The sequence below is a fragment of the Cavia porcellus genome, unplaced genomic scaffold (assembly GCF_034190915.1).
Source record: "Cavia porcellus strain 051 isolate PalLab524CR breed Dunkin Hartley unplaced genomic scaffold, mCavPor4.1 scaffold_28, whole genome shotgun sequence".
Taxonomy (NCBI): Eukaryota; Metazoa; Chordata; class Mammalia; order Rodentia; family Caviidae; genus Cavia; species Cavia porcellus.
The window spans coordinates 46,970,982-46,985,085 of NW_026947511.1; the positions used below are offsets into that span (position 1 = coordinate 46,970,982).

Sequence of the window (14,104 nt, forward strand, 5' to 3'; positions counted from 1 at the left end):
GAGGACTCCTGCCCTTCCCCTCACCATGCCAATCAAACAGGACCAGGAAGAGGAGAGGCATTTGTGGCCTGGAAAATGGCCAGGCCAGGGCACCGGCCCTGCGGTCCCCACCCACCCTGTGTCTCCATGTCCCCCATACCCTGGTCGCTTACTGGTGGAGTCGAAGGCGGGCGCCGTTCCATCAGCCCCGCTGTCCTGCATGGGAAACACTTCCACAAACTCCTTCTTGAAGACGGACAGAAGGTAGGAGATGCGGTAGTCCAGGCGCACGTTGAGGATGAACTGCAATCAGGGAGGAGGAGAGGATGGGGTGAGGGCCGGGCTTTGGCGGGAGGCCTTTCCTGCCCCTCCAGGGTGATGGGGACCCCGGTGGCCTCTAGCACCCTCGGCTTCAGGGATGCTCTGGATGTCAGGACAAAGTAATGGTCACCCTCTCCTCAGGGCACCCCTGGCCAGCTGTGCCCCAGTGGCAGGCCTGGCCCCTCCCATCAGGGAGTACACCCCTCCCCACCCCTACCTGTCTTCCAGCCTGAGGACCCCGACAGGAAAGGGAAGTATGCCCCCCAGGTCCACAGCCCACTCCTCATCCTATCCTCTCTGCCACCCAGACCTTGGGGCTCTCTGGGACAGGAAACTGAGGCATAGGGACACAGAGTTTGCCCCTGACTAGCCTCCATCCTCACGGGGCATGGTCTGGACAGACCTCAGGGTGCAGACACATGGAAACAGGAGGATCAGAAGCCTCTGCCCTCATTCCCCAGCCACACCTTGGGTCAGCTGGGTCCCCATGGGGGCACCTTCCTATCGCATGGTGACACAAGGTCTCATCTCTCCTAAGGACCCAAGTCCCTGCCCTAGGTGCTGCTGGGAGTCAGGGTGAGCCACAAACAGGGGTGAAGAAATCTCCAACTCTATGCAGCAGCTCTGTGACCTGGAGACCCCACCCTACTCTCCTTAACCGGGGAATGGAGATGGTGCCAAGGGTCTGTCACACTGGCTGTGGCCCAACCCACAGCCCCAGAACCACAGTTAGAGGACCACTGCGCCAGGCCTCCAGTCAACCTGGGGCCTCCCTGTCTGGACTCTGAGCTCTGGAAGGGCCGCCCTGCCCAGCCACCTGCAGGATATCCAGGATCTTAAGCTTGGTCTCCATCACCACGATGGCCTCGTTGTTCTCAAACTTGCTCCTGTCCAGGGGCTCGGGGGCACCGGCACTGACAGGCAGGTTGGGGGCCCCAAAGACAGACTGCTTGCGGCTCAGCACCATGGTGGACATCATGTGCCCCACGCCCTGGATGGATCGCCGCACATTCTTGCCTGTAGTTAAGATGGAAGGGTTGGGGGCGCAGCAGGGGTCTCCAGCCTGCCTGGGGTGGGGTGCAGTGTGCACACGTCCCCATCATCTGCAGGTCAGGGCTCACCAAGGGAGGGACAGTGCAAACCCAGGAGGCTTCCTGGACCTGGCTACACTTTAGGGTCACCACCACACACGAGCAGGCACCCCCTGGTCCGGCCCAGGTTGGAGCCCATGGATCCCCCTTGAGAGGAGGTCACACGGGGGCTGGAGGAGACTGCCAAACCCTAGGGCACTGGTGGCTGCGCAGGGGAGTGTCTCACCCCCGGGGTCCTCATAGGCCTGCAGCATGGCTGGGGGCCCCTGCACGCAGTCGATGATGCCCAGCAGCGTGCGTGTGAGGCGCAGTAACTCGCTGAAGCTGTAGAAGCCGAAATAGATGAGGTTGTGCGCCAGACTGACCACCTGCGGAGGGGCGGGGCCGGGGTCAGAACGGGCGGGGTCTCTGTGTGGGCGGGGCCGAGACAAGGCGCGAGCAGTGAGATGGGGCTGCTGTGGATCTGGGAGGCGCTGCTTCACCCTCCAACTCTGTAATCTGTCACTCTCGGAGGCTGAGGCAGGAGGAGGGCAAACTTGAGTCCAACCTGGGCAACTTTGCAACTTATTGAGACTATCTCAAAACAAAAAAATCCAAAAAAGGCTGGGGATATAGCTCAGAGCAAAAGGTCTGAGGATGATCTCTAGTACCCGGAAAAAAACAGCTAGGGGAGTCCTGGCCATCTGTGCAGCTCCCCCCAACCACGCTGGGTGAGGGTACAGAGTAAAGTGGGGTACCAACTGAGGCCCGTGTGGGCGGCTAAGCCCACCACGCCCGCCCACCTCGTAGGTGAGCATGTTCTTCTCCTCGTTGGCGAAGGGCACGGCCTCGCTGACCACGTTGTTCAGGTAGTCCTCCACGAACTCCATGGTGCTGGCGAACTTGTTCTTCTTGTCGTCTCGGGAGGCGTTGAGGTTGGAGTCGTAGCTGGAGTGGAAGAGGAGGAGGGGGCGACATGAGGGTCAGACACACCACCTTGGTCCTGCTGCCCCGCCCCGCTTCCTTCCCAACGCCCTCTCACTCCTTGATGGTGATGACCGTGGGGATTTCCGTCCAGAGGCGGGCAAACTTAACAGGCGTGACCAGCTCCTGGGGGTCCCGGTCCACGTGCACATGTAGCATCAGGTGGCAGAAGGAGGCTCGCAGGTCGAAGGGCAGCATCTCATCCGCCATGCACAGGAAGATGAGGTCCACGCCCAGCTGCTGGGAGATCTCATCGATGGCCAGGTACTGGCGGTCCAGGCACATGCGGGCGAACAGCTTCAGCTGGTACCTGCGGGGCGGGGAAGGTGAGGACCCACGCCTATGGGAGTGGCCGGCACTTGGGTCTGGGCTTGGTGAGAGTCCAGGGTCATTAAATGGCAGAGAGTCTGGGAGGCTGAGGCAGAAGCATTGGAAGTTCGAGTCCAGTATGGGCAACCTAGCAACTTGGCAAGACCCTTGTGAAAATTTTGTAAGAGTAGACACATGCCAGGTGTAGTGGTGCACACCTGTGATCCCAGCACTTGGGAGGCTGAGGTAGGAGGATCGCCAGAAGTTCGAGGGCAGCCTGGGCTACATACTGAGACTGTCTCAAAAAGGCAAAAATAAATAACAAATAAGAGCTGTAGCTCAATTCCTAGTCCTGGGGTAAAACAGTGGCGGGGGGATTTGGCAGAGACTACGCACTAGGCACTACAACTGGAAACACCCGGATGTAATGGCAGCAGGAAGCCATGGGAAGCACCCGGATGTAAAGGCGGAAGGAAGCCAACGTGTGTGATGATGAGTGTGCAACTGTCCCTTCTTGGCTCAACACACTGGCCCAGCCAGGCCAGATCTATACGGGAAAGGGGTGGCCAGGGAGGACGGAGAGTGGGCGTGGGCCTAGAGGGGGAGATGGCACTGCTCCAGACCACATCACAACACGGCCTCTTCCAGGGGACCGCGTTACTCCAGGGGATTCTGCAGCCTCACAGACCGGGTGGGAACCGGGGCTCGCCACCGTTTCTGTGTAGCCTCCGGCAAGCTACCTGACCTCTCTGTGCTTCTGCTTTTCCAGCTTACATGGAGGGCGATGGTAGGTGGCATAAATGGGGGCCAGGGGGTGCTGAGCGCAGCGGCTGGTACATGGAGGGCGGTCAGGGCCGTCGTTGGGATCGGATCACGGGTTGTTTTGTTTTTGGTACCAGGAATCGAACTCAGGACCTTGCACTTGCCAGGCAGGTGCTGTGCCACTGAGCTGTACCCTAGCACTATGTTTCTTTTCTATTATATTTGTATTCATTCGTTCATTCACTCATTTTTGTCTTTTTGAGACAGGGTCTCTGTGCAACTCTGGCCTTGAGTTCACTTTGTAGCCCAGGCTGGCCTCGAACTCGCAACGATCCTCCTGCCTCAGCCTCCCAAGTGCTCGTTTACAGGTGTGAGCCACCACGCCCGGCTTATTCATTTATATTTTGGGGTGCTGTGGTTGGACACAGCGCCTCCACACTGAGCTACACGTCCAATTCTTATTTTTTTATTTTGAGATGGGGTCTCACTGGGTCACTAAGCCGCCCAGGCTGGGCTTAAGCTTTCGATCCTCCTGTCTCAGTGTCCCAGAGTACGGAGGTTAGGTTTCTCTGCAGCCTGCCCACCACGGGCACCTGTAGTAGCTGAGCACGTTCTCGTCGTGGGCATTGCCCGCGCGCGCCTCCTGGGCCAGCTGCCGCACGCTCTTCTCGTGGCGCTCGTTGTTCTTATCGGTCCACATGAGCCACACCTCCTCCTCCGAGTACTCGATGCTCAGGTACTCGTGGGACTGCGCCATCTCCTTCACCGGCCGGAGCCTGCAGAGGAAGGCGCCGTGGGACCCCTGCCCTGGGCCCTGCTGCCCTGAACCCCATGCCTTGAGCGTGGTGCCAGCCCCACAGTGCCCGGATGGGCCAGCTCACTCCGTCCGGATGAGGATATCGCTGTTCTTAGGGTCCAGCACACACTTGCAGATGAGCTCCTGGGTGACGGGGATGGCGATGTGGTTGGACACACACAGGTCCGAGAGGTAGTCCAGGAACCTGGGGTGGCGACAGCAGGCCGGGAGGGCTCAGGCTCCTGCCCACAAGTAACCCAGCAGAGCCCAACTGACTGCTCCTGCTCCCTCCAGGCTGCTGGGCTCCTGGGACGCAGGCCACGCACCAACACTGAACACATGTTCAGCACTGTGGTGACTGTCACCAGGGAAGGATGGGGGCTCCTGCTGCTCCAGGGGTCGCTAGATTGGGCCAAGTCCAGGAAGGTCCCCAAGAGGGGCTGCCTGGGGCAGCAGGCGCACCTGGGCTCCCGGTTCCTGCGCACCAGGCTCACGAAGGTCTCCACCTCCGTCTTGGTGATGTGCTTCTCCAGCAGCTTGCGGTTGTTATGCAGTAGGGCAGTGATGGTGTCCTCTGCCAGGATGTCATAGCCGATCTGCGACTGCATCATCCCAAACTGCTTGGCAATGTGCTCCTGGGGGCAGACAGCCAGAGTCACAGGGGCCACAGGCGTGGTGAGGCACACCCGTTATTCCAGCACCCAGGAGGCTGAGGCAGGAGGATGCTGTGAGCTCAAGGCCAGCCTGGGCTACACAATGAGACCCTATCAACAGAAAAAAAAAAAAAAATGCCCCAGACCCCAAGACAGGGATGCGGCACAGGCAGGGGGGACCCACGCCCTTGAAAGGTGGAGATGTGGGCCAAGGAGCAGCCAGGCAGGATGGTGGCTTTGGAGAGATCTAGCCTCTGGTCAGCCTCCTGCCACAGTGAAACGTAAGAGGCAGGGGACCTCATCTTTCTGGCAGAGCCAGCTACATGGGACCCGCATAGAACAATGCCAAAGAAATTCTGCTCAAAAACTAATAATTTCAAAGCCAGGCGTGGTGACTTAGTGAGACTCAAAAGATACAAAAGGGACCAGGGACACAGCTCAGGGGCATAAGGGCCTGCCTGGCAAGTGCAACGTCATAAATTGGATCCCCAGGACCCCTCTCCCCCCCCCAAAAAAACCCAATAGGGCTCTGTTTGGATTTGATCCCCAGGACAATTTAACAAATAAATAAAAAGGAAGAATCTCGAGACAGCCAGAGCAGAGCATTGGGCCCAGTGTGGGCTTCTGTGAGCCCCTGCACGCTCACAGCGTGCGGCTGGGCTGCCGGGTACCGGGTACCGGGACCCACGGCGCCCACCTGGTTCTTGCGGTAGTCCTCCTGCGAGTGCCGCAGCACGCGGTAGCAGAGGCGGAACATGTGCTGGTAGGGCGCGTTCTTCTGGTCCGACAGCTCCTCCAGCCGCACCAGGGGGCCCTCGCCCCCCTTGTCTCGGAAGGGCGCCTTCAGGATGCCGAAGATCTGGGGGCAAAAGGAGACCCTGAGCCCAGACTGACCCTCCAAGACCCCGAGACGTGAACCCCGAGCCAATTCCTTGCAGGGCCATCACCCCCGAGTTGTCCTCACTCCCAGCTCCTGGCCACGTGTGATTACACAACGTTTACAGGTCGGGTTGAACAGAATAAAAAACTGGTCTAGAACAGGAAAGAAAGAGACACAGCAGCCGAACATAATGAAAAACCTTAGCTGGAACCTCATTAAATCGATAAAGCATTAAAAAGACATTACAGCTGGGCTCTGTGGGAGGATGAGGCAGGAAGATCACCTTGAGTTCAAGGTCAGCCTGAACTACACAGCAAGGCCTTATCTCCAAGGGGGGAAAAGGGCATTCTGGGAAAGCTGGAGACACGGGACACGGACTGGTGTGGCTGCAGCTTTTTCAGGTGTGATAAAGCTGTGGCCAGGCAGGTCAGGAGGAGCCAGGGGAGGATGTCCAGGTGTAGAGCACCCTGCTCTGAAATACATGGGTCAAAGGGGGACAGGGAACACAGGGCACATAAACCAGGGACCCCAGGACTGTAATGAGTGAGCTCAGGTGGTAAATTTACCACCATCATGGATCCTTGTTTTGTTTTGGTTTTGGGTTTTTTTTTTTTTTGAGGCAGGGTTTCAGTATGTGGTCACTCACTCTGTAGCCCAGGCTGGCCTCAAACTCAACACAATCCTCCTGCCTCAGCCTTCCAAGTGCTGAGAGTACAACTGCCAGGCACTGTGATCCATTTTCTAACCCCTTCTCAATATTTGAAAATTCTACTAAAAATTTTAAAAAGCAAAATTTTTTAACTATAAGCCAGTCGCAGTGCTCTAGGTCTGTAATCCCAGCCATCCTGGGAGGCTGAAGCAGGAGGCTGGCAAATTCAAGTCTAAGCTGAACAACTCAGTGACTTAGATATTGTCTCAGAAAGAAAAAAAATGCTGGGCTTGTAACTCAGTGTGAAGGTCCTTGGTTCAAGCCCCAGGACTACTAAAAAATAAAATTTTAAGTGTACATAATTTTGTTAGGCACGACTTCTGGATCCATCATCTTGGGTTCAAATCCTAGCCCTACGGCTTCCCCACTGTGCTCAGGTCCAGGCCACTCTGCCTCTGTGGACCACAAATCCCCTTCGTCCCTCTCTGTGGGGCTGGGAACAAAGCCCAGGGCCTTGCACACCCCACACCGCAGCAGCCCACTTTCCATGCTTTGCCAACCTCAAGAGCAGGGGGAGCCACAAGCAAGGCCAAGCTCAGTGGACCCATCCCCGCCCCCCTGCTGCCCCGCCCCTCCTCCGCCCCGCCCCTCGCAGCCCCGCCCCTCCTCCGTCCCGCCCCTCGCAGCCCCGCCCCTCCGCCGCCCCGCCCCCCGCAGCTCCGCCCATCGTACCTGTTTGAGGATGTTCTGCTCCCTCATCAGCTTCTGCCGCTCCCGGTTGGGCTTGGTGACCATGATATCTAGGACGTTCTGCCCATTGTTGGGGACGTCGCTGACGAAGAACACCAGGTCCTCCAGCAGCTGGATGACAAACCTGGGCAAGGGAACACCAGGGTAACAGGCGTGAGATGTTGAGCTGGGGGCCGAGGGCGGTCAGCCCCTCCCAGGCATGGCGTTCATCAAGTCACCACCAACCCGCTGCCTGGCATCGGACTTCTGTCCCCAGCTCTACCCCACACTCCTCTCAGGACAGCCGTACTGGCCTCCCAGCCTGGACTCCAGTCCCCCGACTGCAGGGCACGGGCCCGGTGTCCACTGCAAAGGCTGCTGCCTCACCTCCTGACTGCCACCTGCCAGCTGTGTGGCTCTAGAGAGGTCTCTTGACCCCTCTGAGCCTCTGTCCAGCACTGAACAGGAGTAGCCATGGCTCCCTCATAGTTCTGGGAGGACGTGGGCAGCAAGCAGGCTCCCAACTTCAGGGTTTCAGGGCCAGACGGGGCTCCCCAAGGACCAGGCCCCACCTCCATTTTGCTGCCCCAACCCCATCTGCCTGGCTTCTGCTGCTGTGTGACCCCAAGAGGATGAGATCCTGGAACCCCTTGGCCTCCTGCACTCACCTTCGGTCATTCTGGCTGATAAAGCCCTCGTTGAGTTTCTCTACGGCACTGGCCAGCATGGAGCTGGCATCGTTGGCAAAGTCCAGGTCACGGATCTCGGACACAGGCACGGACACGATGGCAAAGGCCTCCTTGTCCTCCTTGGTGGGGCAGGTGCCCAGCTGCAAGGACACGGATCAGCAGCACAGCCAAGATCAGCCCCGGCCCCGGCCCCGGCCCCAGCCCCAGCCCCATCCTGGAGCCGCACCATGAGGCGGATGGGCCGCTCCTCGTCCACGTCGATGGGCACATTGGTGCTCTGGATCCAGGTGTTGGTGCACAGGTGCCGCAGCCGCACATATGAGTTCCTGTGGGTGGGCAGAGCTCAGCCTCCCCAGGCACCTGCAGCCCTGCTGTGGGGCCATGCTCAGCCAGGAAGCCCGCATCCAGGTGCACGGGGAGGTCCAAGTTAGTGCCCACACCTGGGGCAGAGTTCACTCACACAAAGCAGCTACTAGGATGGTTTATCCACTAATGCTGAGAGGTATACGGTTCGCAGAAGTCTTCATCTCTGATTATGGATTCAAGACTGTCTTTTCCTTCTCCTTTCATTATTTTTTTGCTACATCAGGGATTAAACCAAGGCCTTTGCACTGAGCTACATCTCTTTCTATTTTATTGTGTTTCTAAATTTTTTTTGTACCAGGAATCAAACTCACCACCTCACGCTTGCAGGCAGATGCTTATGCCACTAAGCTAAATCCCTGGCTATGTTTTTAATTTTGAAACAAAATTTCACTCAGACTGGGGTTGAACTTTTGATCGTCCTGCCTCAGCCTCCTCCAAATTCCTGGAATTTTTGGCCTGCACCACTGTGTCCTGTTACAAGATTATCTTTCGGCAATCAAAAACCATCTGAATCTCAAAATGCATCTGGCCCCAAGATTTTCAGGCCAGGGGCGGTGGGTCTATAGTCTCAGTTAACCCTTCCCACAGCCCTGTTGCTAGATGGACTAGATATTCCCATTTTACAGATATGAAGACAGAGACAGAGTGACTGAGTCCACTGCCACAAGTCCTGGAGCTAGGCCCAGACAGGTGCTTGGCAGGGCCAGAAGCCCAGGCTCCCCAGCCATGTTCAGGTCCCCATGTTGCTGGGCCCTGGACAAACTATCAGGCAGCCTGTATTTGGCCACCCCAGGTGGCAGGGCAGGCACTGGACAGGAGCCTCTGCCCATACAGGGGTTGAACCCAGGGACCTATCAGTGAGCTGTGTCCCCAGCCTTTTTTCAGTTTTTACTTTGAGATAGGGACCTACTAAGTTGCCCAGGCTGGGCTCAAACCTGTAAGGACAGGGTGCTTTTGAGAAGGTGGTGACGTGCACAGGACAGCACCGAGCGTGTGCAGAACCCAGGCTCTGGCAGGCCCAAGGCAGCGACAGCCAGCTGCCCACAGACCTGGAGGCCCCCAGGACAGAGGACAGGCACACTGAAGAGCCCGTCGGGCCCCACCTGTCCTGGGACACCCACCGGGGCACGAAGGAGTCCGTCTTCTGCAGGGTGGTGGGGTCCAGTTCAAAGAGAGAGGCGATGTCGTTGCCGTGCGGCACAGCCACGAGGCGGTACTTGATCTGCTCCCCGGCGTTCCTGCGACCTACACGGCCCTGGGCCCCCTGGGTGAAGCCCCAAGTCAGGGACCTGCCTCTCCTTCCTCAAGCCCTGAAACATGGGGAAGCCCAGGGGCCTTCTCCCCTAGTTCAGCCCCCAACATTCGGCCCCTGCCCTGTGCTCCCCAGGACACCCATGGCCCTCACCGCTCCTGCCGCCTTGGGGTCCGGGGTGTCGCCTTTGTAGCTGGGGTTTTCCTGGACAGACACAGATGGGAGCTACTGGACACCACAGTCAGCCCAGGATGGCCCTGGGCCTCTGCCCTCCCCAAGGCACCCACCCTTGCTCCCAAGCCAGTGTCACCCACAGTGAGCCACAGATGGCCCTATGGTTGCACACAGGTAATCACACACAGCAGTGTCCTGTACACACTGCATGTGGACAGCCTGGGGCTGGTTTTTTCTAGGGGGTATTTTAGCCAGGGTGCTCTACCACTGAGCTACACCCCCAGTCCCTTCTTTTTACTTTAGTTGAGATAGGGTCTCACTAAGTTGCCCAAATTGGCCTCAAACTTGCAATCCTGCTGCCTCAGCCTCTCCAAACGCAGGTTACAGGTGGCGTGTCACTGCACCTGGCCAGACTGGCACTTCTGCCAACTGCTCCACCCCGGCTCCCAGGAGAGCCAGTGGTTGGCCCACGCCAAGTTGTGCTTGGCTCACAGCCACACACAGATCTGCTAAAGGGGCGCATGACTGTGGCCATGCCAGGGACAGGCTCTGGTGTCCACTTGTGCCATGTGTGCAGCTCCCCTGTACCCTCCTGCACACAGCCCGAGCCCTCAGAATGTCCTCTGCATGCCGCTCACCTCTGCAGCCAGGTAGTTGCCCGTGGCCAGGTGTTTGAAGCGGTAAAGGCCGTTCCAGTGGCCGGCGCCTCCGCGGCAGGGGTCATGGTGGACCACCTAGGGGTGGGGGTGAGGAACAAGGACAGGCAGACGGGTGAGGGCGGGGCGGGACCCGTGGGGAGCAGGTCCTGAGCCTCCCTGGCTCCGCCCCTGGGGAGGCGGGGCGTCCTGGGGGCGGGGCTCTGACCTCCACCTCCCAGAGCGCGTTGGAGCTGGTGGCAGAGGTGGCCGACTGGCGCAGCGTGGTCCGCAGGAACACCTGCAGCTTGCCCTTGTACTCGTCACACGTCAGGAACTTCTCCTGCTCCGCGTGGAACAGCCGCACCACGTCTCCCTGGCGGCGGGGGCAGGCTGAAGGCAGAGGCAGACTTCCCTCCCAGGGCCTGGCCGCCCCAGGCGCGGGTCTCCCTCCCTCTCTCTCACACCATTTATTTGGCTCCCTGGAGCTGCACAGTGGTGGCTGATTCACCAACACAGCCTGGCCACCAAGGCTGGATCCCAGCTCTGCTCTTCTAAGCTGGTTGCACCTCGGATAAATTCCTAACATCCCGGGCCTCGGCTTCCTCTTCTGAAGGATAAGGCCACTCTACCCCCAGGCGGAAGTGGCAAGGCCACCCATGATTCGTCTAGGGACGCCTGCCCTTCCCCTGCACCAGCAGCGACGTTGGACCCCGGGCAGCACATTGTCACCCAGTCCCATGGGAGGAACACGGGTCCTGCCAAGAGTCACACCACTGATGGAAGGGGAGCATGAATGCCTGCCTCCTTTCCAGGGCCCTCTCCTTAATCTCTCCACGCTTTCTCTCCGAAAAGATGCCCACTGGCGGCCCTGGACACCAGGCCTCGTCTGTTGTCGGGCAGTGCAGGTGAGGCTCAGACTCCCGGGACAGCACAGGGCCAAGGCCCTGGCTGCCTGGTTCCGGGCACGAGTGGGGTAGGTGCGAGCTTGGAGCCGACTGAGGTGCAGGCACTACGCAGGCGCAGGGTGCAGGGTGAGCACCTGGTGCTCAGAGGATCTGGGCCACCCCAAGGTGGAGGATGGGAGCCCTGAGAACACAGAGCGGAGGTACTGGGGAGGGGGTGGGGGGAGACGGGGTGGAGAGCAGCTGCTGGGCAGGGGCCTCTGTCCTCACCCCCTTCAACACCTCCTCCAGGTGGTCCCGGAACTGCATGAACAGGTTGATCTTCCAGCTGGTGTTGCAATTCACCGAGTTGACCTGGAGGGGGCAGCGTGAATGAGCCCGCTCCACCCACCACTGGTGCACAGCCCCAAAGCTGAGCCCAGACCCCAGATCCCCGCCCCGGCCACCCCACGCCCGTGGGCTGGGGCGGAGCTGCCGCAGGTAGGGGCTAGGTGTGCCCCAGCCGCAGAATCAGGAGTCGCGGGAGCAGCCCCACCCCCACGCCTCACCTCCTTGCAGCCCGCGTTGTCACTAAGCTCGTAGCTGCTGGCGTGCAGAGGCTGTCCTGCGTTGACAGGATTCAGGATCACCTTGTCCCCGACGACCACCTTCGGGGAGGCGCAGGGTGAGGGTGGGGAGGCTAGGGCCGGCACAGCGCGTCCTGTGGCCCCAGTCTGGTCTCTTTTTGCATTTTGTGGGGGATGGAACGCAAGGCCTCACACGTGTCCCAGGCACACGTGCCCTACCACACAGCGACTGCCCCTGACCTCCGTCAGTTTCTTTTGAGTCACGGCCTCACCACACTGCCCAGGCTGAGCTCGGGTGCAGTCCTCCTGCCTCAGCCTCCCGTGTGGCCGGGATTACAGGTGTGGATCACTGTGCCTGGGCTCAGTCTGCCCTTCTAGGACGTGGCCTGCTCCCACTCTGGGACATGACCTGCATCTCCCACCGCCCGCCCCACCCCACCCCGAGCTCACGTTGTCCCCGTTGCTCCGCAGCTTCCAGAAGGGTTGGATGAAGAGCCACGAGCCCTCGTTGCCTGTGGCGTCCAGCGTCACCCGCATGGCATTTTTCTCCAACAGAGCCGGGAGCCGCTTGTTCACCGTCAGGTACTTGTTGCTCTTCATGTGCAGGAGCTGGAGGGGCGGGGAGGAAGGCAATGGGGATGGCCCGGGGAGGGGACACCGGAGACCCCCGAACCGTGGACTTGGGGTGGTCGGATGCGCCCTGCTGCAGCGGGGGCCTGGGAACCCTCACCTGTGTCCACCAGGGAAGCTCTCAAGCTCCAGGGACCAACACGGTCCCTGGCTGCTTTTTGGATGGGGAAACTGAATCACAAGACCAAGGACAGGCAGAGCCGAGTTTTAGAAGCACGCCCACGGCATAGCCACTCAGGCCACCCTCCAGGACACACACGCATGCGCACACACGCGCTGACCCAGCCACACCTGGATCACGCTGCCGTATTTGACGACATCCCCGTGCACCTTCTTGTTCTCCGTGTCGTTCTGTTTCCGCTCCATCTGGGCTGCATGCTGGACACACGGGGCGTGGGGTATCAGAAGCTGCTCCTGGCAGAGTCGTCCCCACCCGCATACACACCCGGATCCTGACCTGGGCGCAGGGGGCCCCAGTGAGCCACAGCCCTCACCCCAACCCTGCCACAGCCTGGGGGTCACAAGCCAGCAACCTAAACTCCGGTGCCTCCCACGTCCCAGACTCCGCAGACCCTGAACGCCACAGTGTGGTGCGTGCCATGTGTTTCCTCCTCCCCTGCACCCCCACCCTGGGAGCGGTGGGGCCGCACCCACTCTGGTGACTTCCAAGATAGGAAGCCTCCCACCCCAAGAGATCTGAAGCCGCTGAGGAGAGCCCCCCCATAGTCAGCAGGAACCCCTGCCCCGTGTGGGTCCCACCTCCTGAGGTGCAGGCAAGAGGGCAGGTGGATGCAAGGTCCACATGACAGCTCGGGGACCAGGCCCAGAGGGTGGGAAGTTGTCAATTAAGCCAGAGCCCCAAGGCCCTCCACCAAGGCACGGGGCTGGGCCGCCAGGACTTGCACCTGACCACTGCCCACAGGGCCAGGCACAGGCTGCCCCGAGCACAATGCAGGGCAGAGAAACCCAAAGACAGCCAAGAAGTGGAGCCTTTCGGGACCAGCGGGACCAGCGACAGAAGGGGCCAGCCCTGTGAGGCTGGGGCGCTGAAGCGTGCACCCCTGGTTATCAGACCAGGTCCCCTGGTGAGTCCGTGTACAGCTGTGCACGATGTCCACACACACACACACACACACACACGCACACACACACACACGCACACACCTGCAGCTTCTGCAGCAGCACCACATCTGCGATCTTCTCCTTGTCCTGCTTGCTCTGCTTGGCTTTCCAATACTGCTTCTGGGCTGAGTAGCGGTTCATGGGGCACACCTTGAAGAGGCAGTCTGCGGGGCGGCTGGTGGTCACAAGGGCTCGGGACCCCCTAGGAGCCCCGCCCCCCAGCCCCTGCCACTGCGCCACCACTGGGGCGAGGAAGTGGAGCCTCCTGCATGATGTGGAGTCCCCAGAGCAGGTGTGACAGCCCCAGGTCTGGCTTTGGAGGTGGCCCAATGGGAATACAGAGGGGCTCCTGGGGCCATGCCACATGCTCTGCCCGTGCCCAGCTTCCACAGGGGCCAGCGGCATCCTCCCGTCCTCCCCCTCCCAGAGAGGACTCTCTGAGGGACGGGTCACAGTCCCGGGCCCCCTGGAATCACACCCTGGCTTGGCACCTGCCCTGCCCCACACAATCCTGTGGGCATTCACCCAACTGTGCTCCGGGACAGACAGGCGGTGCCCTCGGAATTCCAGGAACGCACTCACTGTGGGTTTTTATTTGGTAAGGAGAGGAGACGCCCGTCGCTGCCCTGAGCT

General features: G+C 59.9%; 1 protein-coding gene across 2 annotated transcripts in view; it reads right to left on the minus strand.

Annotated features, from left to right (window-relative positions):
• Itpr3 (inositol 1,4,5-trisphosphate receptor type 3) overlaps positions 1-14,104 on the minus strand; it is a 51,116-nt gene that overhangs the window by 16,635 nt on the left and 20,377 nt on the right. For both annotated transcript variants that reach the window (XM_003473915.5, XM_013156712.2), the window contains exons 3-23: positions 13,514-13,635; positions 12,641-12,727; positions 12,170-12,328; positions 11,702-11,800; positions 11,424-11,507; positions 10,478-10,624; positions 10,252-10,347; positions 9,593-9,643; positions 9,309-9,451; positions 8,048-8,147; positions 7,801-7,961; positions 7,136-7,277; positions 5,572-5,733; positions 4,684-4,856; positions 4,307-4,426; positions 4,019-4,201; positions 2,413-2,664; positions 2,174-2,318; positions 1,618-1,759; positions 1,118-1,317; positions 153-282 (exon numbers count right to left, since the gene is read on the minus strand). In XM_003473915.5, coding sequence (XP_003473963.1) covers positions 153-282; positions 1,118-1,317; positions 1,618-1,759; positions 2,174-2,318; positions 2,413-2,664; positions 4,019-4,201; positions 4,307-4,426; positions 4,684-4,856; positions 5,572-5,733; positions 7,136-7,277; positions 7,801-7,961; positions 8,048-8,147; positions 9,309-9,451; positions 9,593-9,643; positions 10,252-10,347; positions 10,478-10,624; positions 11,424-11,507; positions 11,702-11,800; positions 12,170-12,328; positions 12,641-12,727; positions 13,514-13,635 — 2,898 coding nt within the window. The remainder of the gene's footprint in view (positions 1-152; positions 283-1,117; positions 1,318-1,617; positions 1,760-2,173; positions 2,319-2,412; positions 2,665-4,018; positions 4,202-4,306; positions 4,427-4,683; positions 4,857-5,571; positions 5,734-7,135; positions 7,278-7,800; positions 7,962-8,047; positions 8,148-9,308; positions 9,452-9,592; positions 9,644-10,251; positions 10,348-10,477; positions 10,625-11,423; positions 11,508-11,701; positions 11,801-12,169; positions 12,329-12,640; positions 12,728-13,513; positions 13,636-14,104) is intronic.